At 38.3% G+C, this 27,743-nt stretch overlaps 1 protein-coding gene and 1 pseudogene across 5 annotated transcripts in view; one reads left to right on the top strand and one right to left on the bottom strand.

Annotated features, from left to right (window-relative positions):
* The window catches only part of CCDC191 (coiled-coil domain containing 191), a 103,778-nt gene that overhangs the window by 21,909 nt on the left and 54,126 nt on the right, over positions 1 to 27,743 (bottom strand). For 2 of the 5 annotated variants that reach the window (XM_057545613.1, XM_057545612.1), the window contains 4 exons: positions 20,592 to 21,037; positions 19,682 to 19,794; positions 16,803 to 16,885; positions 15,948 to 16,049 (listed from right to left, as the gene is read on the bottom strand). In XM_057545613.1, the coding sequence (XP_057401596.1) occupies positions 15,948 to 16,049; positions 16,803 to 16,885; positions 19,682 to 19,794; positions 20,592 to 21,037 (744 nt within the window). Of the gene's footprint in view, positions 1 to 15,947; positions 16,050 to 16,802; positions 16,902 to 19,667; positions 19,795 to 20,591; positions 21,038 to 21,242; positions 21,302 to 25,591; positions 25,662 to 27,743 lie in introns of all 5 variants that reach the window. The other 3 variants (XM_057545609.1, XM_057545610.1, XM_057545611.1) reach the window with 3 other exon arrangements.
* Positions 948 to 7,585, top strand: LOC102998349 (ATP synthase F(0) complex subunit B1, mitochondrial-like; annotated as a pseudogene).

Below are 27,743 nucleotides of genomic sequence, written 5' to 3'. Positions count from 1 at the left end.
ATACATATAATCAAAGCACAAAGGAATAATGCAAGAGAGGAAGAAAGGAACAAAGGAACTACAAAACAGCTAGAAAATAATTAACAAAATGGCAATAGCTAGTCCACACCTATTAATAATTACTTGAAATGTACACAGATTAAATCCTTCATTCAAAAGACACAGAGTAGCTGAACGGATTAAAAAAACAAGACCCAACTATGTGCCTTCTATGAGAGGCTCACTTCAGCTTTAAGGACACATAGAGACTGAAAGTGAAGGAATGGAAAAAGATATTCCATGCAAACAGGAACCAAAAGAGAGCAGGGGTAGTTATATCTACATAAGACAATATAGACATTAAGCCAAAAATGATATCAAGGACAAAGAAGGTCATTATATCATGATAAAGAGGTCAATTAATCAAGAATATGTAACAATTTAAAATATTTATGCATTCAACATTGGAGCACCTAAATACAAAGCAAATATTAACATTTTGAAGTGAGAAATAGACAGAAATACAATAACAGTAGTGGATTTCAATAACCCACTTTAAACAATGGATAGAGCATCTAGACAGAAAATCAACAAGGATATATTGGACTTAACACATTAGACCAGATGGAATTAACAGACATATACAGAACATTTCATCCAACAGCAGCAGAATACATATTTTTCTCAAGTGTACATGGAACATTCTTCAGGATAGATCATATGTTAGGCCATAAAACAAGTCTTAATAAATTTAAAAAGACTGAAATCATACCAAGCATATTTTCCAGCTACAATGTTATGAAATTAGAAATCAGTTACAAGAGGAAAACTGGAAAATTCACAAAGATGTGGAGATTAAACAACATGCTTGTGAACAACCAAGGGTCAAAAAAGGAATCAAAAGAAAAATAAAATAATAAAAAAATATCTGACAAAAATGAAAATGGAAACACAACATACCAGAACGTATGGGATGCAGCAAAAGGCAGTTCTACGAGGTAAGTTTAAATGCTTACATTAAGAAAAAAGAAAGATCTCAAAAAACAACCTAATTATACACCTCAAGGAACTAGAAGAAGAACAAACTAAGTCCAAAGTTAGTAGTAGGAAGGAAATAAAGATCAGAGCAGAAATAAATGAAACAGAGAGTAGAAAGACAATTAAAAAGATCACAGGGCTTCCCTGGTGGCGCAGTGGTTGAGAATCCGCCTGCCAATGCAGGGGACACGGGTTCGAGCCCTGGTCTGGGAGGATCCCACATGCCGCGGAGCAACTAGGCCCGTGAGCCACAATTACTGAGCCTGCGCGTCTGGAGCCTGTGCTCCGCAACAAGAGAGGCCGCGATGGTGAGAGGCCCGCGCACCGCGATGAAGAGTGGTCCCCACTTGCCACAACTAGAGAAAGCCCTCGCACAGAAACGAAGACCCAACACAGCCAAAAATAAATAAATAAATAAAAATAAATAATTAAAAAAAAAATCTGTAAAAAAAAAAAAAAAGATCACAGAAACTAAGAGCTGCTTTAAAAAGAAAAAGCAAAACAAAACAGACAAACCATTAGCTAGACTAAGGAAAAAAAAAAAAAAAAAGACAAATAAAACCAGAAATGAAAGACATTACTACTGAAAACTGAGAAATACTAAGAATCCTAAAAAAACTACTATAAACAAATGCCAACAAGTTAGATAATCTAGAAGAAATGGATATAGTCCTAGAAACATGCAACCTACTAAGACTGAATCATGAAGAATTAGAAAATCTGAATAGACTAATTACTATAGACTGAATCAGTAATCAAAATCTTGGATTTGACACCAAAAGCAAGGGCAACAAAAGCGATAATGAATAAGCAGGACTACATCAAACTAAAAAGCTTCTGAACAGCAAGGGAAACCATCAACAAAATGAAAAGGCAACCCATAGAATGGGAGAAAATATTTGCAACCACATATCCAATAAGGGGTTAATATCCAAAATATATAAGGAACTCATATAACTCAATAGCAAAAAACCCAAAAAAACTCATTTGAAAAAATGGGTAAAAGATCTGAAGAGACATTTTTCCAGAGAAGACACACACAAATGGCCAACAGGTATGTGAAAAGGTGCTCAGCGTCACTAATTATCAGGGATACACAAATCAAAACCACAATGAGCTATCACCTCACACCTGTTAGGATGGCAATTATCAAAAAGACAAGAGATAACAAATGCTAATGAGGATGTGGAGAAAAGGGAACCCTTGCACACTGTTGGGGAATGTAAACTGGTACAGCCACTGTGGAAAACAGTAGGGCGGTTCCTCAAGAAATTAAAAATGGAACTACTATATTATCCAGCAATCCTACTTCTGAGTATATATCCATAGTAAACAAAATCACTGTCTCAAAGACATATCTGTACTCCTATGCTTATTGCAGCATTATTCACAATAGCCAAGGAATGGAAACAAAGTAGGTATCCACTGATGTATGAATGGATAAAAAATGTGCTATAGATACACACAATGGAATATTATTCAGCCTTAAAAAAAAAAGAAGGAAATCTGGTCATTATTGACAACATGGATGAATTTTGAGGGCATTATGCTCAGTAAAATAGGCCAGACAGAGAAAAACAAAAGTACTAAGTGGTATCACTTATATGTGGAACCTTAAAACAAAAATGGGTTGAAATTGTAGAAACAGAGTAGGATGGTGACTGTCAGTGCCTTTGAGGTGGGAGAAATAGGTAGGGCCTGGAAAAATGGTACAAACTTTCAGTTACAAGATGAATAAGGTCTGAGGACCTAATGTATAACACGGTAACTACAGTTGATAACATTTCATAATTGAAACTTACTAAGCGATAAGCATTCTTACACACACACACACACACACACAATAAGTATGTGAGGTGATGGATATATTAATTAACACAGTGGGAATCCCTTTACAATGCCAACATATATCAAATCATCATGTTTTATGTACATTTGAAGTATCTTACAATTTTGTCAATTACACCTCAATAAAACTAAAAAAAAAAGATGCAATGACCTAAAAACTCATGAATTTCATTTCAACAAATAGCTAATTACTTTAATTTGAGTATGTAACCACTAAACAGCACGTTAATCATGGTAACAGAACACTGGAACGTTAAAAAAAAGGAAACAATTCTGCAAAGAGGGTGAGGAAAAGTTCCTCATGAATCCTGCAAGAATCAGGGCTATGCATATCCTAGGATTTATTCAGCATTGTTCACAGAAATGATTTACATCTCACCAAGTTACTAGGAAGTAAAACAGTTAGGAGAGCAATCAGTATTTTCCCCTTATTATTACGGGAAACGTAGCAATATAGCCCCTTCATTTAGATCATGGGGTAGAAATTTATATATGAATTATTCTATTCAAATTTAAAGATACTTCATACTCCATTAAAAGTCTAGTGATGGCTGTTATGCAAGTCACAGGAGCAAAAGCAAAGACTTCAGACTGTCTTCACAGTAGTTGTCAGTCTCGGCAGTAAAAATCACTTAATTTAAGCTTCTTTTTCTTTATTTGCCACAATTTCACTTCAAGAAAACGGTTGTGGTGAATTGGCTGATTCTGACAACTACTTAATTGCCTGAGTCTTCTCTGAGAAAAAAAAAATGAGAGAGGGCACTGGAACATTTCTAAGGTGGAAGGGAGACTTGCTCTGATCTTCCAATCCAAACTACCTTTATCTGTACACATTCCTCAATGAATATGAAATGTCCATATTCTCTAAAGGATTCAACCAAAATTACCTTCATAATCTTTATTACAGACAGTTGAGATATTGAATTGAATGGAAAGAAAAATTATTTTCGAGAATTTTCTTATGACCAACAAGAGGAAGCTGAGAGTTAAGTGGGGAGGAAAATGAAAGCTGGCCATTTTCACATCCACTGAAATGTCCCTGTAGCATCGAGGCAGCAGTTGCAACTTGTAGACAGGAATCTAACACAGTAAGCCTCTGGAGAAGCCCTCAGGCTTGGCCAACCCTGTTCACACACACAACTAAGTTATCTTCCTAGAATTACAACTCTATGGCCGGTGTCGTAGGCTCTTAAGGAAAACCATTTTCATGTGGCTTGTGGGGGAAAATGGCCTATTTATTTATTTAAAAAAATTTTTTATTGTCATATAGTTGATTTACAATGTTCTGTAGGTTTCTGCTGTACAGCAAAGTGAATCAGTTATACATATACATATATCCACTCTTTTTTAGATTCGTTTCCCATATAGGCTGTTACAGAGTATTGAGTAGAGTTCCCTGTGCTATACAGTAGGTCCTTTTTAGTTATCTATTTTATATATAGTAGTGTGTATATGTCAAGCCCAATCTCCCAATTTATCCCTCCCCCACCTTACCTGCTGGTAACCATTAAGTTTGTTTTCTACACCTGTAACTCTATTTCTATTTTGTAGATAAGTTTATTTGTACCCTTTTTTTAGATTCCACATATAAGTGATATCATATGGTATTTGTCTGTCTCTGTCTGACTTACTTCACTCTGTAGTGACAATCTCTAGGTCCATCCATGTTGCTGCAAATGGCATTATTTCATTCTTTTTTATGGCTGAGTAATATTCCACTGTATATACGTACCAAAGCTTCTTTATCCATGCCTCTGTTGATGGACATTTAGGTTGCTTCCATGTCTTGGCTATTGTAAATAGTGCTACAATGAACATTGGGGTGCATGTATCTTTTCAAATTATGGTTTTCTCTGTGTATATGCCCAGGATTAGGATTGCTGGATCATATGGTAGCTCTAGTTTTATTTTTTTTAAGGACCCTCCATACTGTTCTCCATAGTGGCTGTACCAATTTACTTTCCCACCAACAGTGCAAGAGGGTTCCCTTTTCTCCACACCCTCTCCAGCATTTATTGTTTGTAGATTTTTAAAAAGTGTACTTTTCCATGGAAAAATAGAAAGAAAAACATTTAATAAATCAGATATCTGCTTGAGCCAAAATTTTGTATTCATATGCAACAATTTACTTTAAATGTGTATTTCCTCCCTTGATTAAGGTTTCCTCAATAGAGTTGGCTGTATTTCATTACTATTACTGTATTTTCCATTTCCTTGTATAGAAAATGTCCATAACACCTGCATCTAAGGTTTATTGGGAGGATTACATGAAATGATGCCGTCCGCCTTGAGATGGCACTTATATTGGGGATCGATGCAGCTAGGGTTTCACAGAGCATAATTCACTCAGGCTAAAAAGGGACACAAAATCAGGGTATCTTTCTGATTTAAATTATTCAACAAACGATATGCAACAAATGAGACTCATTTGAATATATATATATATATCTCCACCACTACTGCTTTGAAAGAAAGACAAGGAATTACAGCAAGAATTGAGAAGAATACAGGGCAGTCGACACCATTCCCACACTCTGCCTTCCATCCATTATAAGCCACCCTTTCATTGTGCTCTGGAACGTATTCCCAGTTAGGCACTCCTGTAATTTATAGTCTTTGCCCTCTTGTATCATGAATTTCTCCCTCGCTACTAGATCATTCCCATCAATATGCATATATGTGCTGATACCTCCCATCTTTTAAAAAACAAAATAACACTCAAAAGACCAACTGCCAACAGAAAAAAAAAAATCCTTCAACCACATGTGACCCCTATTATATGGGCTCCCTTCCCAGCAGTCCACTGAAAACACTCTTGTCTATGTCATGAATAATCTCCATGTTGCCAAATCAAAGTTTCACTTGTCTGTCCTTTTTTCATTGAACCCAGCAGCATTTAGCCCAGTTAACCACCATCACTTCCTTCCAGAAATACTTTTTTCTCTCAGCTTTTCAATAAACAATTCTCCTGGTACGCTTCCTACCTCGCTATCTCCTTATCCTCTGAGTAGTTACTCATATATTCTAGGACTCAGTCCTGGATCCTCATATTTCTTCTCTATCCAGACAATCTCCCAAGTTGATTTCATTCACTTCCAGAGCATTAAAAACACTGACATGTTTTTGACTCCCAGGTTCCTTACTACAATCTTGATGTCTGGGCTTATACATTCAACTGCCTATTTGACATGTTCATTTGGATGTCTAATAGGTATCTCACATTTAACCTGCCCTTGTGGACCTTACAGAGGCCTCCTCAGCATCTAGCGGCTCAAGTATCACTTCTTCAGAGAGGCTTTCCCCATCTTGCTTTCCCCATTATACCTCTCCCTCTACTTAGTTATTATCTTGTTTATTGCCTGTTTTCCCCAACTAGCATATAAGCTTTATGAGGGCAGGGCTATTGTCTGTCTTCTCCACTGCTCTAATATCTAGAACAATGCCTAGCACATAGTAGATGTTCGACATATATTTGTTAAATGAACAAATATGCTTGCTAAGCAATTATGAAAGACTTCAAATCTTGCCTGGTCTTCTCTGATAAATTTATCTTTCCACCATAAACTTCATCAACTGTCTATTAATACAAAGCATATTTACACAGCCATAAAAGTTACTGCCTGATAAGTATTTCTAGAATACTTTTAATAAAAATAAAGCAATGGGATGTTAAAAGGAATTTAGATTATCTTCAAAAGATCATTGTGTGAGACCTGTGACTGGCCATCTTACTGCTGCACCTGATAGGCTATCCTGTCAGGGTCACAGCGACATTAAGCCACCACTTGGAGCATCACTGACCATGCTGCCATAGGTGGTACTTCTGCCATTGCTAAAGTGGCCCCTCTCTGAAGAATGCAGTACTTGTAGATACAGGCGAACTGCAGGTAACAGGAATCTTTCACAGAGGGCAGCCATGTCTAGACCTTGAACCACTTCTTGTTTTGTTTTGTTTTGTTTTGTTTTTTTGGGGTTTATTTTTTGGCTGTACCACGCGGCTTGTGGGATCTTAGTTACTCGACCAGGGATTGAACCAACGCCCTCGGCAATGAAAGCATGGAGTCTTAACCACTGGACCTCTGGGGAATTCCCACCTCTTTTTTTTAATATGGAGGACAAATTTGTCATGGGCTTATCCCTGAGGAATTCTTCCAGTTCTGTATCCTAAAACTGGTATCACAGAACTGATCTTGTGTTTTCTACCCAAAGAAATATATGTGATTGCTAGAGACCTTTATCAACAGTAGGGTTGCTCATCTATGTAATTAGAAAGAAGTATGGTACCTCTGTCAGACAATTTGCTGATAAACTTAATGAGCAAAAACAGCCCAACTAGAAGAGAGGAAGCAGGCTTCCATCAAACACATCCAGGATGCAACTGATTTGGACAAGCCACAGCAGGCACTGGTTGAGAAGTGTCATTACTTTTTTGATGTTTAGAGGAATAACACTGCTATGGCCTGGGAGGGTGCTTACTGGTAATGGCTATATAAAGTATATAGGAGGTCAAGAATCACCCGTGCAGAAAATGATGCATCAGAAGGAATACAACCACATGATAAACTGGGTAGAAAAACACATTGTGCAGAGCATCTTTGCTCAGAAGCAAAAGGAGACAATTGCCAAGTGCATTTTAGATCTAAAGCTGCTCCCAAAGAAAGCTCCAACAAGTCAGTCTATAAATGCATCCATCTCAATTGAGACTGCTACAAACAGCTGATTTACTAAATGGAAACTAGTCTATGTGACAAAATCTTTTTGTCTACTGTTGTAGACTGAACTTACATTTTACCTTTCCTAAAAAAGAAAAGATTTGGGCTTGGATAGTGAGAGAAACAAAACAACCTATTGGCCAGTAATGTATTTCTCATCCTTCTTGCTCTGTATAAGCAGTTTGCTTCCAGCAAGAAAAAAGCCAGACAGATAGATAACAAATTAATGACTTTTTATGAACCGATCAGAGAACTGAAGCCATCTCCAAATCTGGAGACAGGCACCTTCAGGGAGACACAACACCCAAGCATTTGCTTATCTGAGGCAGAAGCCACCCTACCCCCTGAGCCAGTAAGATCATTAAGCTAGAAATCTGGCTAACTGCTGGAGGCCAAGGGTGGGCCGGCATGAGGAGGGTGAAGCTCTTGGGGGTCACAGTCATAGGGAGTTCCTACCTCTTTGCTCTAGGAACTCCACCAGGCCCTCACAGAGAGGATCAGGGAAAATCCGGATCAAGTCCCCGCCGTGGTTCTAGCTGGGGGAGAGGAACAGCAACCACTGCAAAATCTGCCCCGACTCTTCTCCGGGGCTTCATCTGCAAGCAGCGCCAACTGAAGGCACGAGTGTAATGCCACTGCAGCTGGGGGAGGGGAACTCTGCCCAGACCAGCCTCCCTATCTCATTCAAGTGAAGAAGGAACCTCACAGAGGGAAGGGCTGTAAGGTCACAGACCGAGACAGTGGATACTGAAAGAAGGGAACACAGGGGCAGGGAAAAGCTCTGCCCCTAGAGTAGGAGCAGAAATTCTTCCGAATGGCCAATACTGTGCACTCCAAAGAGAACGTTAGAGAATGCTCCCCTCATCCACACCACACCAGCACACTAGCAAACCTCTAGTGATAACAGAGGAGTAAAGCTGGAGGATAGAAAGAGACAGATTTTCTCAGGGAACAGCACAAAGGGAAGACCTAAAGCCAAAAGAGAGGACAAAAAAAAAGTCACTAGTGAATATTGAAGTCTATGGTGCCCATAGCAACAACAAACCTCAACAATGGTAACCATAGCAACAACAAACTTCAAACATAGCCCAACTCCTGGCTACATTAACACAAATCTCCACACTAAAGGCCCATTTATCTCAGTTTCTATTGCCCTGTACATGTCTGGCTTTCAACAACAAAAAAATCAGACATATTAAAAGACAAGAAATAAACACAGTCTGAAAAGATAAAGCCATCATTAGAACAACACTCAAATATGAAAGATGTTGGAACTATCAGAGAGGAAATTTTAAATAACTTATGATAATATTAAAAGCGCTAATGGAAAAGGCAGTCATCATTCAAGATTAGATAGGTAATTTTAGCAGAGATATGGAAACTATAATAAAGAGTCAAATGAAAATGCTAGAAATCAAAAACACATGGTAATAGAAATGAAGAGGGCCTTCAATAGGCTCATCACTAGACTTGATACAGCTGAGGAAAGTATCAGGTTACTTGAAGTTGGGGCAATAGAAATTATATAACTGAAAAGCAAAGAGAAAAGAGTGAAAAAAAACAACAGAGCATTGAAGAGCTGTGGGACAATATCAAACAATGCAATACAAGCGTAACTGGAATCTTAGAAGGAGAAGAAAAAATGGGGCAGGTAAAATATTTGAAGAAATAATGGGTAAAACATATCCTAAAATTACAAACAGACACAAAACCTACACAAAACCTACATACCTAAGAACCTACAAACCTATGCAAAACCACATACCTAAGAAACTTAGAGTCCACCAAGCAAGGAAAACAAACAAACAAACAAACATACTATACCTAGACATATCATATTCAAATTGCTAAAACCCAAAGACAGAAAAAATCTTGAAGGCAGCTGGAGGAAACCCATCGTACCTACTCTTACGGATTTAATGTTTTTGTTCCCCTCCAGATACATATGTTGAAGTCCTAAACCCACACCACCCACTGCCCCAGTGTGGCTGTATTTGGACATGGGGCCGCTAATGAAGTAATTGAGGTAAAATGAGGTTCTAAGGGTGGGATTAGTGTCCTCATAAAAAGAGACACCAGAGGGGCTTCCCTGGTGGCGCAGTGGTTGAGAATCTGCCTGCCAATGCAGGGGGCACGGGTTCGAGCCCTGGTCTGGGAGGATCCCACATGCTGCTGAGCAACTAAGCCCGTGAGCCACAACTACTGAGCCTGCGCGTCTGGAGCCTTTGCTCCGCAACAAGAGAGGCCGCGATAGTGAGAGGCCCACGCAACGTGATGAAGAGTGGCCTCTGCTCGCCACAACTAGAGAGAACCCTCGCACAGAAACAAAGACCCAACACAGCCAAAAATAAATAAATAAATAAATAAGTAAAATTAAAAAAAAAAAAAAAAAAAAGAGACACCAGAGAGCTCACACACTGTCTCTCTCCCTCTCTGTGTACATGCACCGAGGAAAGGACATGCGACGACACACTGAGAAGGTGGCCTTCTACCCTCCTGGAAGAGAGCTCTCACCAGAAACCAACCATGCTGTCACCCTGATCTTGGACATCCAGCCTCCTGGATTGTGAGAATGTTAATTTCTGTTGTTTAAGCCACTTGCCCTGTGGTATTTTGTTATGGCAGCCTGAGCAGACTACGATATCTACAAAGGAACAAAGATAAGAATTAAAGCAAACTTCTTGCCAGAAACCAGACAAGCAAGAAGACAACAGAGTGACATTTTTAAAGTGTTGAAAGAAAAAAACTGTAAACCCAGAATTCTATCAATATACCCTGTGAAAATACCCTTCAAAAATGAAGGAAAGATAAAGAATTCTCAAACAAATAAAAACTAAGGGAATTCATTACCAGTAGACCAACCCTGTAAGAAATGTCAGAGGACATTCTTCAGGCAGAAGGAATATGACATAGCTTAAAATTAGACCTACACAAAGAAATAAAGAGCACTAGAAATGGAAGAAATGGATGTAAAATATAATTTTCGGCTTATTTTTAATTACACTGAAATATAACTGTAAAGCAATAACAGTGACAAGGTGATGGGTATTTATAATATATATAAAAGTAAAATATATGACATATATGACAATAATGTTGAGAGACTCAATCTTCCTCCTGAGATCTGGACTAAGGCAAGGATATCTTCTCTCAGTACTATTCAACCTTGCACTGGAAGTCCTAGCTAGTGCAATAAGGTAAGAAAAAGAAAGAAAAGGCATACAGATTGGAAAGGAAGAAATAAACTGCCTTTATTGGCAGACAATATGGTGGTTTATGTAGAAAATCCCCCCAAAAAAATCTACCAAAAAACTTCCTAGAATGAATAAGTGAGTTTAGCAAGGTTACAAGATACAATGTCAACATACAAAAATGAACTGTGTTCCTACCTACTAGCAATGAATAAATGGAATCTGAAATTTTAAAAAGATATCATTTGCAATAGCACCACAAAAATAAGTACTTAGGTATAAATCTAACAAAAAATATGTAAGATATGTGGAAAGCTATAAAATACTCATAGACAAATCAAAGATCTAAATAAATGGAGAGCTATATCATGTTCACAGATTAAAGACCCAATGTTGTTAAATGTCAATTCTCCTGATTTGATCTATACATTCAATATGATCCCAATCAATCTCAATACGATCCCAAATGTAGCAAGCTTTTTTACACAAATTGACAAGATTGTCAATTTATATAGAAAGATCAAGAAACTAGAATAGCCAAAACATTCTGAAAAAGAAGAATAAAGTGGAAAAATTCATACTGTGAGACTGCAAGATTTACTATAAAGCTACAGCAATCAAAGATAATGTGGTACTGGCAAAGGACTACACATAAAGATGAACAGAACAGAATAGAGCCCAGAAATAGTCCCACATAAATGCAGTCAACTGATTTTTGACAGAAGTATAAATGTAATTCAATGGAGAAAAGATAGCCTTCTCAACAGATGATACTGGAACAAATGGATGTCTATATGCAAAAAAATAAACTTGATACATACTTTACACCTTATGCAACAATTATCTCCAAATGGACAACAGATCTAAATGTAAAACATAAAACTATAAAACTTCTTGAAGAAAATATAAGAGAAAATCTGAGTAACCTTGGATTTGGAGATTAGTTTTTGCATACAATACTAAAAGCACCTCCAGTGAAAGAAAAAAAAATCAATAAACTGGACTTTATCAAAATTAAAACTTTTCCTCTGTGAAAGTCGCTGTTAAGTGAATTAAAATGCAAGCCACAGACTGGGAGAAAATATTTGCAGTCCCATATCTAGTAGAGGACTTGGTCCAGAATATATAAAGAACTCTTAAAACCCAGTAAGAAATAACTTAATAAGATAATAAGCAATAAGAAATAACAACTCAATAAGAAAATAACTCAACTGAAAAATGGGTCAAAAAGATCTGAACAGACACTTCACCATATAAGACATGTAGAAGGCAAGTAAACAAATAAGATGCTCAACATTATTTGTTGTTTGGAAAATGCAAATAAACACCACAATGAGATACCACTCATGACACACTATTAGAATGCTTAAAATGCAAAAAACAAGCAAACAAACCAACAAACAAAAGGACAATAACAATTGCTGACAAGGATGTGGGACAAGAGGAACTTTCTGGTGGGTATGCAAAACAGTGCAGCCACTTTGGAAGAGAATTTGGCAGTTACCTACAAAGTTAAACATAGACTTAGCATACTACCCAGCAACCACACTTCTAGGTATTTACCTAAGTGAATTTAAAACATGTCTAAACAAAAACCTACATGTGAATGTCTGTAGCAGCTTTATTCATAATCGCTAAAAACTGGAAGCAATATTAACAGAGGAATAGAGAGACAAATTATTTCAGAATAAAAAGGCTATTTTTTAAAAATGGCCTTCAGCATATAAATAAAAAGGTTTTGAAGAATTCTGAATAACAAGTGAAAATACTCATGCTAAAATCCTAAATGAAAAAAGCAGCTTAAAAACTATATACACCTACACACACAAATTATCAACTTAACTATTAAAAGAGAGAGATGCATCGAGATAAAAGAACAGAAGTAAGTATTCTAAGATATTAAGAGTAGTTACCTCATAGATTTTTTCCCCCCGTCTTTGTTGTATTTCTCCAGTGTTCTACAATGAACAGATACGAGAGGAGAAATGTTCTGTACTGTGTATTTTTAAAATGGTCTCACTTCTTTACAGTAGCATGCCCCCACTTCTTCATGAGATGTTGCTGGCTGCTCTATAAAAAGGGTTCTTTGGTCAGCCATATGTGACTGCTTGGCACACTGTGCCTCTTCTGGAGACTCATAATAGCTGGTAGGATGTTAAAGGTTCTGAGAAGGCAGCTAATAATGAAACTTGTTTAACTTGATTTTTTTAACCAGCATTTACCAAACGTTTTTGACCACAGAACTTATATTTTCTCAAAACTACTTAATATCTCAGGAACTACTAGGATTATACAGAACACATGTTGGGGAAATGTTCGCTTAGAACCCCTCAGGTAGTTTTTAAGGGAAGTAACTGAGCTGTTTCTGGAGATTTCTTCGGCTGATTTAGCAAAGGATGAATTATATATGCCTTTTGCTCCATGGACAAGATGACCCATTATGTGGATACCAGTCAGCCTCTTCCCCCAGCCACTGCTGGCATTGCCCAGCGGGCTCATGAACAAAGTGGCCATGGCGGCAGGGATGGAGGATATACATGGGCTCAGAAACATGGATTTCCCCTCACCAAGGCCAACTGGCTATGGCCGTGCTGAGTGCCCAATCTACCAGCAGCAGGAGAAACTAACACAGAGTCTTCAATACGGCCCCATTCTCCAGGTTGATCAGACAGCTGTCAGGTGGCAGATTGATTATATTGGACTGTTTCCATCAAGTAAAGGGCAATGCTCTATTCTTACTGGAATAGACACTTACTCTGGATATGGATATGCCTTTCCTCTCCGTCATATTTCTGCTAAAACTACCATCCATGGACTTACAGACCATCCCTGGATGTACAGAATGCCTTATTCACAATCATGATTTCCACGCAGCATTGCTTCTGATCATGGAACTCACTTTACAGCAAACGAAGTACAGCAAAGGGCCCATATGCATGGAATTTATTGGTCTTATCATGGATCCCACCATCCTGAAGCAGCTGGCTTGCCAGAATGGTGGAATGGCCTTATGAAGTCTCAGCTGCAACACCAGCTAGGTGGCAGTACCTTGTAGGTCTGGGGTAGGTTCTCTGGAAGTCTGTATATGCTCTGAACCAGCATCCAGTACATGGTACTGCTTCTCCCATAGCCAGTATTCATGGGGTCCAGGAAGCAAGGGGTGGAAGTGGGAGTGGCACCACTCACTATAACTAGCAACATTTTTGCTTCTTTTCCCACAAATTTATGTTCTGTTGGCCTAGAGGTCTTGGTTCCAAATGGGGAAATGCTTCCACAAGGAGACATACAATGATTCCACTGAACTGGAAAGAATGCCACCTAATCACTGTGGGCTCCTCATGCCTCTGAATCAACAGGTAAAAAAGGAAGTGCTGGCTGGGGTGACTGACCCCGGCTACCAGGGGCAATAGGACTACTACTCCACAATGGAGGTGAGGAAGAGTATGCCTGGAATATAGGAGACCCCTTAGGGTATCTCTTAGTATTACCATGCCCTGTGATTAAGGTGAAAGGAAAACTACAACCCAATCCATGCTGGACTACTAACGGGCCAGACCTTTCAGGAATAAAGGTTCAGGTCATCCCATGATTAGCAGCGATGCTTGCTGAAGACAAAGGATAGAGTGGGTAGTGGAAGAAGGTAACTATAAGTACCAGCTACATCCACTTGACCGGTTACAGAAATGAAGACTGTAATGGTCATGAGTATTCCCTTCTTATTTTGCTATGAATATGTTTGTGTGTATACGTATCTTGTTTTCTTTCCACTCTTATTCCCTAATCATGTAACATAAGATGTATTGACTTTGTGTCATGGTTAGCAAGGAGAAGAATAAACATCATTCAAGGACTTTACCTCCTCTTCTGGGGAAGGGGTGTTCATTTTCAGTTGTATGCAGGATAGTTGTATCATGTTAGGCAGAATTATGATCTTGTTGTTGTCTTTATTTGGAGACTAGGTATGGTTTAGGGAGATGTATATGGGTGCCAAGTGGATAAGGCATGGACTTGTGATTTTAATTTTATGTGTCAACTTGACTGTTCCACAGGGTTCCCAGATTAAACATGTGTGTCTGTGAGGCTGTTTCCAGGTGAGATTAGCTTTTGAATCTGTTGACTCAGTAAAGCAGCCTGCCCTCCCAAATGTGAGTGGGCATTATCAAGTCCTTTGAGGGCCTGAAGAGGACAAAAAGGCAGAGGAGGGAGGAATTTGCCTGTTTTTTTGCTTCTTGCCTGCCTGTTGAGCTGGGACATTGGTCTTCTCCTGCCCTTGAACTGGGATTTATACCACTGGCTCCTCTGGTTTCAGGCCTTTGGACTTGGACTGGAATTACTGGAATTACCAGCTTTCCTAGGTCTTCAGCTTGCAGACAGCAGCTCCTGGGACTTCTCACCTCCATAATCCTGTGAGCCAGTTCCTAATAAATCTCTTCCTATACATATATCTTACTGGTTGTGTTTCACTGGAGAACCCTAATACAGTTTCTAATTCAAATCCCTCTTCTATGAAAATACTTCTGATTTCTCCAAAATCTTCATGGGTCTAGCCCTGTTCATATGACTCTCTTGATCTCTTTTGGTCTGTGAGGCACAGGACAGCATATGCTTGTACTATATTCTCTCTGACAGGTGTGTATTTTTAGGCCTTATCTTTCCAACTAGAATTTAATAACCTTGAAAGTAAGAGCTTTATCTCTTACTTCTTCTGTATTTTCTTCCATTTGTTCATTTGTTTGTCCATTCATTTTTCATCCATTCAGTAGATTTTCTGAGTTTCTACCACTGGCCAGTTCAATAGTGAGTAACATCAGAGCGCTCCCTTTATTCTTATGGAGATTACGGTTTAGTTGGGGATAAAGAAATGAATAAGACAATCAAGAAACAGATACATAATTATAAGCCCTGGTAGTACTTTGAAGAAGATATACTCAGAGTCCATAAAGGGGGACCTAAACTGACTCTGGGTAGAGAGGAGGGTGGGACAAGGCAGGAAAGGCTAACCATGTTGAGCTAAGATCTGAGGAATGAATAAGTTTTCATTAAATAAGGTAGAGAAAGGGTAGAGGCGAGAGAAGAGTATTCTAGACCGACGTTCTCCGGAGGGAAGGGGCACAGGACCACAGGATTGCACACAACAGGCTTCAAAGGACAGGTGGCTGACCAAATAGAAACTACTAACCATTTTCTTCAGTCTCTTCTCTTCTCGTTTTTTCTCAAGCTGAGCCTCCTTTTCTTCTGCCTCCCTCTTCCGACGTTCCTCCTCTTGGGCCTTTAACTGGGCCTGATCAAGATTAGAATTTGTAAAAATCAGAACCCTCAATTTGTGTGGAAATAAGATCTTTTATGTTGAGGAAAGTCAAGTATCTACCAAAGTGCTCGCCCAGTCTCTGGAAGAAGCCTGCGCTTTGTGTTAAAAGTAGAAAACCTGACCAGCAGGTGGTCAGTAGTGTAACCTAAATGTTTCTCCAAAAGAATTCTCTTCTACTTGGGAAGATGAGACTGAGCATGAATAAGACCATTAACTTTTCATTACAAAATGATTACTTTTTAGTTCTTGTTTTCATTTATGAAATACTAAGTCCAAACTATATATAGCGTTAAGAAAAATTTTTCTTCCATTTCACCGAAAAACCCCAAAGCTGTTAGAACTATTTATTTTTTCTTAGTAGGTACAAAATTTACTTCTGGCAGTCCAGGTCAAAACTTTGGAAGATAAGAATTACTCACCTTTGTAAACTTATCAGGTTGGACATTTACGTGTAACACATTAGTCTTGGTTATGTGTAAATCTTCTAAGTTGCCAGCTCCCAACAACTTTCATAATATTCCCTTCCTGCTATACTAATGACACTGATGTTTTTTCCCTTCATTTTCCTAAAATTATCACAGAGTTCAGGCCGGGAGGCAAAAAGCCATATCCAAAGTTGGTGTTACACTATTGCCTTAATGGTCTTAAACAAGCTAGGTTTCATTTTTTAATAAAGGCCTATACAAATCCTTTTTCTTGCCTCACTTTGCATTCTTGATTTATTACCAATTTCTCCTCTTCTTTTTTTTTCTTCCTCTCTGCCAAGATCCGCCTACGTTCAGCTCGCTGAACTGCTCTCTCTTCCATGGCTAGAAAATAGTAATGCTGTTCCAATATAAAAAATATAAGGAACGCTGCAAAAGAAATGTCTCCATTTTATAGTAAAATTTAGTGTTATTGTTAAAAGTTTTCTTTTAAGTTGAATGTTCTCAATCTCAGAAATATATGTGTGTGCATAAAATTTATATAAAAATATAATTACAGGGCTTCCCTGGTGGTGCAGTGGTTAAGAATCCGCCTGCCAATGCAGGGGGCACGCACAGGTTCGAGCCCTGGTCCGGGAAAATCCCACATGCCGCGGAGCAACTAGGCCCATGTGCCACAACTACTGAGCCTGCGCTCTAGAGCCCGCAAGCAACAACTACTGAGCCCGCGTGCCACAACTACTGAAGCCCATGCACCTGGAGCCCGCACCCTGCAACAAGAGAAGCCACCGCAATGAGAAGCCTGCGCACCACAACGAAGAGTAGCCCCCGCTCGCCGCAACTAGAGAAAGCTGCGCACAGCAACAAAGAACCAAAGCAGCCAAAATAAATAAATAAATTTTAAAAAAAATTAAAAAAAAAATTACAGAAACTGTAGGTATTCACACACACACACACACACACACACACACACACACACGCCCTACAGGTTAAAGACCTACAATCCCATCCTCAGCAATGATGAACAATTTGCAGATTAATTATGTTTTTGTTCACATTTCTATTAGAATAACTGTTCACTGGTTTAAACAAGATAATCTGTCTTGATGATACTTTTAGTACGTGAAACCCAGAAACCAGAATTTTAATTTGATAATTCTTTCAATGAATGTAGAAAACTTTAATTACATCTAACAAATACTCTGAGAATAGAATCACTCCTCAAATCCCACTGAGTTTGCTACTTTTTCCTAAGTCACTATACATATGTCTGTATATGTAACAACAACGACAACAAACAAACTGAAGTTTGGGGTCATGATGATTACATTTTAAACTAGTTTTAAGGCCTGGATATCCAGATGGACAGGAAATGGAATCGTACTAGGCATCTGAAGAACTGGCATCTGAATGAATTCAAGTGTCAGACTCCTGTTCTTGACAGTCTATTAAATATCCATCCAAAACAAGCAAATGTGCAAGATGGCTTGACAATACGACTCTGTCACCAGTTGGGGTTTCATAGGCAGGGGGGCGTGGGTGGGAGGAGTATCAAGTTCTGCTCACCTAAGTCAGCCAATGGTTACTTTCGGTTCCTTGTGCTATGTTACAGAGAAGAAAATTTAAGTCCAAGTTTCAAGAATTAATAAACAAAAAACTCAACAGGCTATTTCTTACAGATATTAAGTGTCTGCTTTGCTGGAAAAAGAAGAGTGGGGTTGGCACAGATGGCAGGAATGAGACTCTCTTTAAGGAGGCAGAAATAGACTAGAGGATTAAAGTGAGAGAGCCCCGAGAGGCAGAGTCTGTGGTAATATGCCCTTTTTCCATCTTTTCTAGAGCCAGTCATTAAAGACTACTTGAAAAGTAACCAGGTGTTCCAAAACATGCTAAGTCTTTGATCGGATAATAATTTTTAAAAAATAATCACACCAAACTGGGCATTTCCTGAGCATCCTCATTGGTGGACAAGGAGGGCATAAACTGCTGAACTGGAAGAGAGTCAATGTAAAGATTGCTGATTTCTTCATTAACAGCAATGGACTTCAGGCACAGTGTCCTTCAGGTGACATCACTTCCTGTTAGGGCAGCAATCTTACCATAGATGAAAAATCAGATTTACAAACCACAATGTAAATGTCAAAATGCCTACCACTTCATATAAACGTATGTTCAGTGCATGACTAAGTACAGAGTAAAAACAACTGGCAGATTCACTAGGGGGGTTCTAAGGAATACTTCTATTCTCATAGTACGGTTTGGTTTAAATAATGATTTCTATGCACATCAAGAATGTTATTAAAATGTCTGGTTTGATTTGTAGAGACGTGGATGGACCTAGAGACTGTCATACAGAGTGAAGTAAGTCAGAAGGAGAAAAACAAATATCATATATCAATGCATATATGTGGAATCTAGAAAAATGGTATAGATGAACCGGTTTGCAAAGCAGAAATAGAGACACAGATGTAGGGAACAAACATATGGACACCAAGGGGGGAAAGCGGCGGGGGGTGGGATGAATTGGGAGATTGGGATTGACATGTATACACTAATATGTATAAAATAGATAACTAATAAGAACCTGCTGTATAGCACAGGGAACTCTACTTCACTCCGCTGTACAGTAGAAACTAATACAACATGGTAAAACAACTATACCCCAATAAAAAAAATTTTTTTTTAAATGTCTGGTTTGTGGATTTCATTCTAAAAGCCTATCATCAAGGCACAACCCATTATAAAATGATGTAATAACTTGATGTGGATTGCTGTAAACTCATCAATATTTTAATGTTAACAAAGTACAGTGATAGGTGATCTTTATCAGGGTTCATTCTTAGCAGCTACTCGGAATTTTTTATTTGTGTAATTGTCCCTTTTTTAAAATCACAATCCAAATCTCAAATTACAGAAAAATGCTTAAACCTTTCAGCAATGTTTTGTTTGTTTGTTTTTTGTTTTTGTATTGGCTAGGAAGACCAGAAAGTTTGGCAAATAGGGTAGGAAAAAAGCCGTGGCATTCTCTGGTGTATCCACTTCTCATGTGTCTACCCGTCTTAGACTTTGACTAGGTTCTGCCAAGTCTCAAAACCCAAGAGTTGCCAGGATTCAGTCCCAACACATCCTACCCCAAGAGGAAAGATAACCACAACCAAGGCCCCACCAAGACAGCCCTGCCTTTCAGTATGGGATGGGGTGCCATCAGCTGCCTTGGATTCCTTCTGGGTCCAGACAGAGAACTTCGAGAGCCACTTCTACTACCTTCAGTACCAGGGGAAGCAACAGGCGAACTGCGGGAAAAAAAAAGGAAAAGAATTCAGACCAATCACCAGCTTCATTCAAAGCCCTTGCACCTGAGGAACTCAACGCCTTTTACAAACTTTAATTAATCCTCACTTTCTGAGATAACTGTATATTACTATACCCCTTCAATAAATTGGTGTAATGAGGCACGGAAAGGTCGAGTGATTGGCCTGAGTCTACAATGTGAGTCAGGCGCTCTGATTCCCATCCCAGTGCTTCAGATCAACGCATATCACCCACTTCTTATCCTACCATTTATCACACATACTGAGTATGTCACAAGCATGTCTAAAACCATCTTAAATAGCTTTTGAGACATTTGGACTCTAATTCTAGGCTCAAAGATGTTTACTTTTATCTCAAACAACTACAGACTTAAGCTAGGTAACTGGCCATAACCAAGGGCTGCTCCTTTTGGACCTGATATTGTCTGACCTGGTTCTCAGCCCTAAACATAATCAGAAATCCAGAAATTGAGTTAGAGCAAGTAAGCATTTTTCTCTTTTACTGGTACAGTGACAGAGCTCCTCAGACAAAGGCAGCCACCATACAAATGCTAACTATATAACGGGATCCTTATAGGCAGCCACTGCCTTAAATACGTTTTGGTACCTGTCACATACCAATCACCATGCACGGGGCTTCTCTGCTTTGCGAGTGCACAGTAAAAGAAAAGGAGTAATTGTAGAGTCCGGATGCTGGGTAAAGTTCAGGAGCCTTTCGATCACAAAGTGAAAAACCCCAGATAAAGAGTCCAAAGAGTGTTCTGATACAATGGACATACTTTGGAAGCACCTGGCAGGTTCTTTTTCGTTCATCTTCTCCAGGGTTTGACAGCAGGCAGCTCTGTGTGTTGGCATGCCCTGCTGCCCGCCGAGCCTCTGCCAGCCGCTGGCTTTCCCTCAGCTCCAGAATTGTTTTCTGCTGTTCCTGAAGTTTCTTCTTCTGCTTTTCAATCAGCTGTTGCTGGAAGATGTGGCGGTTATGGAAATGACCCATGCACATAGGTTCTGCTTTCTGGCTGCTGGTTCTGAGCTTCTCTTTGTTGCCAGGCTGTTGGGAGGGCTCAACATCTAGGGCCTTGTGCGGTTTAGTGTCAGATGTATCCAGAGGGACATTCTGGAGGGGAACCTGCAAGATGTCCTTTGTTGGTCTTCCTAGGTGGGGGCTGGGCACATAACCATTGCTCCCCAAGGGAGGCTTTTCCCACAAAGGGGGGACGGCAGCCACCTGAGAGAGAAGGAACGTGTGATAGCTCAGCTATTTAAAGGACTGTACTGGTGAGATCCAACTCTACCTGGTCAGCACTGTTCTGTTCAATGACACAACTGCCCTGCACCCCAGCCAGAGCTGCCCTGTGCTCCTGGCCTGGCTATCTCAGAAGCCACCAGCCTTAGCCCAGTGAGTCACTCTTAGAATGTGCCCTGCTGCTCACCACAGAAGCTGGTGGGAGAGTGGGTACAATCACACGAACCACTGCCATGGCCAGGATATCTGTAATCAGAAAAATGTGCTCTTAGAAATATCTAATTTGGATAGTTCGTTTGTGAATTAGGCATGATTACTCCAGATATATATTCCAGGAATTCAATCTGCACGAATTGACCCTGAATTTTGCAGGAAATTGAAAATATTGTGAAAAGTTGTGAATATTGTGAATATTGAGAAAAGTATATACTGTTTCTCAAGAATGTTTGAAAACAAAGGAATAACTTTATAAATCAATAATAGCTCTTTAATAATAACAATAGCTCTTTAATAACAGCTCTTTCAATGTCTCTCTTGCCACCAGTAAATTAATCACAGGGTATTTGTCTATTTCAGGATCAAGGCCTAGATTAAAACATACAGCTTTAATCCAGCTATTCCCAAACAATTTATTTATGGGGAATATTTGCAAGCCCACAATGACTGGGCAAATATCTGCATTATATAAGAATAATGCTACCGGGCTTCCCTGGTGGCGCAGTGGTTGAGAATCTGCCTGCTAATGCAGGGGACATGGGTTCGAGCCCTGGTCTGGGAAGATCCCACATGCCACGGAGCAGCTGGGCCCGTGAGCCACAATTGCTGAGCCTGTGCGTCTGGAGCCTGTGCCCCGCAACGGGAGGGGCCGCGATAGAGAAAGGCCCGCGCACCGCGATGAAGAGCGGTCCCCGCACCGCGATGAAGAGTGGCCCCCGCTTGCCGCAACTGGAGAAAGCCCTTGCACGAACCGAAGACCCAATACAGACAAAAATAATAAATAAATAAATAAATAAATAAAAAAGAAAATCCTTTAAAAAAAAAAAAAAAAAAAAGAATAATGCTACCTAATAATATTTTGTATTAGCATATGGCTTAATAGTTTTCAAAGCTTTATCACATAAATCTCATTTAACAGACTGAGGTGTCATACTCAATTACAAATTCTATACAGATGGGAAAGAAGCAGAATTCTTAATCAGAAAAATTTATCCTGGCTAAAATAATGTCACAGTAAAATGTTTCTTCTAGAATAGTTTGATTCCATGGTCTAAGCTCTGATCAGTTTTTGATTCTGTCACCTGCAGTGGTGTAAGGAGAAAAATACTGTGAACTATCTTATTATCTTAGAAGCTTCTAGCTCTAACAGGGCACCATATTTGGGAACTCAAAGATATTTTTCATAATGATGGAAATATTTTCCATAGACTCAGCCAAAGTGAAAGATGTGATATATGGAAACTCTGAAATGTTAAATATTTTAAAAAATAGCCTTCTATTTCAGAAATGTCAGTGGACATTTATTCATGAGAACACCTGCTTAAGCAATTTAGCGTCAAGCAGGGTTTGTGTTTTAGGCCCTTTTAAACTTTGTGGTAATGACACATTATTAACCCAGCAAGACTGTAAAAGCCTTGAGTACAGCAACAAGATTTCTTTTGGATCATGGTAACTTTTTAAGGTGAAAATAAGAGAACGAAAGAAAATCTTAATGGTACAGATTGTACTTAATAGAACAGGACTGAACAGTCTGGCTCAATTAGAGAAAATCACCTATTAGCTAACTGATAATTTCAAAAAATTTCAAGGTATAAGATATGGGTTTGTGGTATATGCATTCCTGTGACTGTACAATTAATGAGCATCTAACTATAGATTTTATATTGTCATTTGTTCATGTTACACTATATACTCTGGACAAGATCAGAATTTATCTAGTAACCTATAGAGTCTATTATAGCCTTTTATTTTAATTTGCTCTATTTTCACAATTTTATCTTTTCTTGATAAAATCTTTTGTCTTGACTTCAGAGATCTGGAGACTTTTCTCTTGAGTCTAAATTATATATACATTTAGTAATTTTTCTGTTTTATGCAGGTAACAAAAGACTTTCTGCTGACTTTTTCCATTTGAAGATAACAGTGGAACTTTGTGAGGTAAAAGGTTCCACAGAGCTATTGAGTGGAACTGATAAGATTCTCTTCCGTCTCAATGGAAACAAGATTATCTAACTGACATAAAGGTACATAAATTGCCTAGGGGAAGGGACCAAATAAGCATCCTCATGATCCCCCTTTGCTGAGACACTAAGCTTAAATTAAAACCAGCCTACTTGCTGGCAGTAATAACAATAATCACAATAAAAAGCAAGGCTGGGAATCATCCAAGTGCTCAATTTAACTTCACACATTTGAGTTAAGTATTGATACTTAAAGGCATTACGTAGAAGGTGGCAGGGGAAGGGTTGGGGGAAGGATAGATTGGGAGTTTGAGACTGACACGAACACACTGCTATATTTAAACAGATAACCAACAAGGACCTACTGCATAGCACAGGGAACTCTGCTCAATATTTTGTAAGAACCTAAATGGGAAAAGAATTTGAAAAAGAATCAATACATGTATAAAACTGAATCACTTTGCTGTACACCTGAAACTAATACAACACTGTTAATAAATGATACTCCAATATAAAATAAAACTTAAGAAAAAAGAAAATGAGTTAAATAGGTTTCCCTACAGATTATTAATTCTGTACTTAGAACACAGAATTTAAAATAAATGTACAATGTAAAAGAATGAAATTAGAACACTCCCTAACACCATAACAAAAATAAACTCAAAATGGATTAAAGACCTAAATGGGAGGCCAGACACTATAAAACTCTTAGAGGAAAACACAGGCAGAACACTCTATGACATAAATCACAGCAAGATCCTTTTTGACCCACCTCCTAGAGAAAGGGAAATAAAAACAAAAACAAACAAATGGGACCTAATGAAACTTAAAAGCTTTTGCACAGCAAAGGAAACCATAAACAAGGTGAAAAGACAACCCTCAGAATAGGTGAAAATATTTGCAAATGAAGCAACTGATAAAGGATTAATCTCCAAAATTCACAAGCAGCTCATGCAGTTCAATATCAAAAAAAAAAAAACCCAATCCAAAAATAGGCAGAAGACCTAAATAGACATTTCTCCAAAGCAGATATACAGATTGCCAACAAACACATGAAAGGATGCTCAACATCAGTAATCATTAGAGAAATGCAAATCAAAACTACAATGAGGTATTACCTCACACCAGTCAGAATGGCCATCATCAAAAAATCTATAAGCAATAAGTGCTGGAGAGGGTGTGGAGAAAAGGGAACCCTCTTGCACTGTTGGTGGGAACGTAAATTGATACAGCCACTATGCAGAACAGTATGGAGGTTCCTTAAAAAACTAAAAATAGAACTACCATATGACCCAGCAATCCCACTACTGGGCATATACCCTGAGAAAAACCATAATTCAAAAAGAGTCATGTACCACAATGTTCATTGCAGCTCTATTTACAATAGCCAGGACATGGAAGCAACCTAAGTGTCCATCGACAGATGAATGGATAAAGAAGATGTGGCACATATATACAATGGAATATTACTCAGCCATAAAAAGAAACGAAATTGAGTTATTTGTAATGAGGTGGATGGACATAGAGACTGCCATACAGAGTGAAGTAAGTCAGAAAGAGAAAAATAAATACCATATGCTAACACATATATATGGAATAAAAAAAAAAAAGTGGTTCTGAAGAACCTAGGGGCAGGACAGGAATAAAGACACAGACGTAGAGAATGGACTTGAGGACACAGGGAGGGAGAAGGGTAAGCTGGGACAAAGTGAGAGAGTGGCATGGACTTATATATACTACCAAATGTAAAATAGATAGCTAGTGGGAAGCAACCACATAGCACAGGGAGATCAGCTCTGTGCTTTGTGACCACCTAGAGGGGTGGGATAGGGAGGGTGGGAGGGAGACGCAAGAGGGAGGAGTTAGGGGGTTATACGTATATGTATAGGTGATTCACTTTGTTATAAAGCAGAAACTAACACACCATTGTAAAGCAATTATACTCCAATAAAGATGTTAAAAAAATAAAAAAATAAAATAAATGTACAACTAGGAAAATTATTTGTATTCAAATATGACAGACAAATAATTAAAAACAAAACAAAACAAAACTTAACTATATATAGTACCAAACACCATAAATAAACCAAAAAGACAACTAAAAACAATGAAAAAAACCTGCAGAATATATAATAATAAAAGCATCAGTGGTATTAAAAATATTAAAGAGCTCCTATAAACAAGAAAAAGATATATATTCAAGGATAAAAATGGATAAAAGGCATCACTATTCATCTTTCTATACCCATTTTCAGATACATATATATATGTAAATGGTGAATATAAAAAAATGTTTAACCCCACTAGTAATAAAAAAAATGCAAATGTTGAAGCAATAGTAACACAAAAAATATTTTACCTGTCAACTTGGCCAAAATGACAAATATGTTATCAGGCAGGAAAACAGGTACTTCTTTGATACAACCTTCCTGGAAGGGCAATTTGGTAAAAGTCTTTAAAATATGCATTCTATTTTTAGGTATTTATCCTAAGTAAAGCCTTATGGATGTATGCAAAGACTTAGCTACTTGTTCACTGAAGCTTTGTTTATAATAGTGGCAAACTAGAAACAACTTAAATGTCCAGCAACAAAGAAGGAGGTATACAGTCTAGCTCGTGGTTCATGATAGAATTTCATGCAGCCATTAAAAGAGATGGCACAGAATGACAGTCCTTAACCAGGAGTTATTCATCAGGTTCACCTGTGGAACTTTAAAAAAAGTATGGTGCCCCACACCAAATTCTGATTTAGTAGGTCTGATTCTGTGTTATACTCTCAGTTGGGAATTACTGTTGCAGAAGTAGATTTAGTGACACAGAAAATTCTCACTATATTGCAGAAATAACTTTACAAAAACAGATTACGTTATTATTAAGTAGAAAAATATATTCTCATCAAAGTGGGTATAGAGGGAACATATCTCACCATAATAAAAGCCATTTATGATATACCCATAGCCAATATAATACTCAATGGTGAAAAGCTGAAAGCCTTCCCAATAAATTCAGGAACAAGACAAGGATGCCCACTCTCACCACTTCTATTCAACACAGCATTGGAAGTCCAAGCCACAGCAATCAACAAGAAAGAGAAATAAAAGGTATCCAAATTGGAAGAGAAGAGGTAAAACTGTCACTATTTGCAGATGACATGATTCTCTATACAGAGAACCATAAAGACTCCACACAAAAACTATTAGAACTAACAAGTGCATTCAGTAAGGGGACTTCCCTGGAGGTCCAGTAGTTAAGACTCTGTGCTTCCACTGCAGGGGGCATGCGTTTGATCCCTGGTCGGGGAACTAAGATCCTGCATGCCATGCAGTATGGCCAAAAAAAAAAAAAAAAAAAGGAATTCAGTAAGGTAGCAGGATACAAGATTAACATACATAAATCTGTTGCATTTGTTAATACTAACAATGAAATATCAGAAAGAGAAAGCAAAAAAGAAAATCCCATTTAAAATTACATCATATTAGCACAATACTGTAAATCAACTATACCTCAATAAATAAATAAATAAAGAAAGAAAACAAAATTTGTGTCCAAAAAACCTAGGAATAAACTTAACCAAGGAAGTGAAAGACCTATACACTGAAAACTACAAAACACTGATAAAGGAAACTGAAGGTGATTCAAAGAAATGGAAAGATATCCCATGCTCTTCAATTGGAAGAATTCATATTATTAAAATGGCCATACTACCCAAAGCTATCTACAGATTAAATGCAACCCCTATCAAAATACTCATGACATTTTCCACAGAACTATAACAAATAATCCTAAAATTTATATGGAATCTCAAAAGACCCAGAATTGCCAAAGCAGTCCTGAAGAAAAAAAACAAAGCTGGAGGCATAACACTTCCAGACTTCAGACAATACTACAAAGCTACAGTAATCAAAACAGCATGGTATTGGCACAAAAACAGACATACAGATCAATGGAACAGAATAGAGAGCCCAGAAATAAACCCACACACCTATGGTCAATTAATCTATGACAAAAGAGGCAAGAATATACAATGGAGAAAAAAGTCTCTTCAGCAAGTGGCGTTGGGAAAGCTGAACAACCTCATGTAAATCAGTGAAATTAGAACACTCCTTCACACCATATATAAAAATAAACTCAAAATGGTTTAAAGACCTAAATATAAGACATGACATCATAAAACTCCTAGAAGAGGACACAGGCAAAACATTCTTAGACATCAATCATAGCAATATTATCTTAGATCAGGCTCCCAAAGCAAAAGAAATAAAAGCAAAAATAAACCTAATCAAACTTAAAAGCTTTTGCACAGCAAAGGAAACCATCCACAAAATGAAAAGACAACCCACTGAATGGGAGAAAATATTTGCAAACAATGCAACTGACAAGGGGTTAAGATCCAAAATATACAACAATGCATACACCTCAATATCAAAAAAGCAAACAACCCAATAAACAAAATGGGCAGAAGACCTAAATAGACATTTTTCCAAAGAAGACATACAGATGGCCAACAGGCA

Source organism: Balaenoptera acutorostrata, chromosome 4, assembly GCF_949987535.1.
Source record: "Balaenoptera acutorostrata chromosome 4, mBalAcu1.1, whole genome shotgun sequence".
Classification (NCBI taxonomy): Eukaryota; Metazoa; Chordata; class Mammalia; order Artiodactyla; family Balaenopteridae; genus Balaenoptera; species Balaenoptera acutorostrata.
This window is presented reverse-complemented; position numbering and strand designations above follow the sequence as displayed.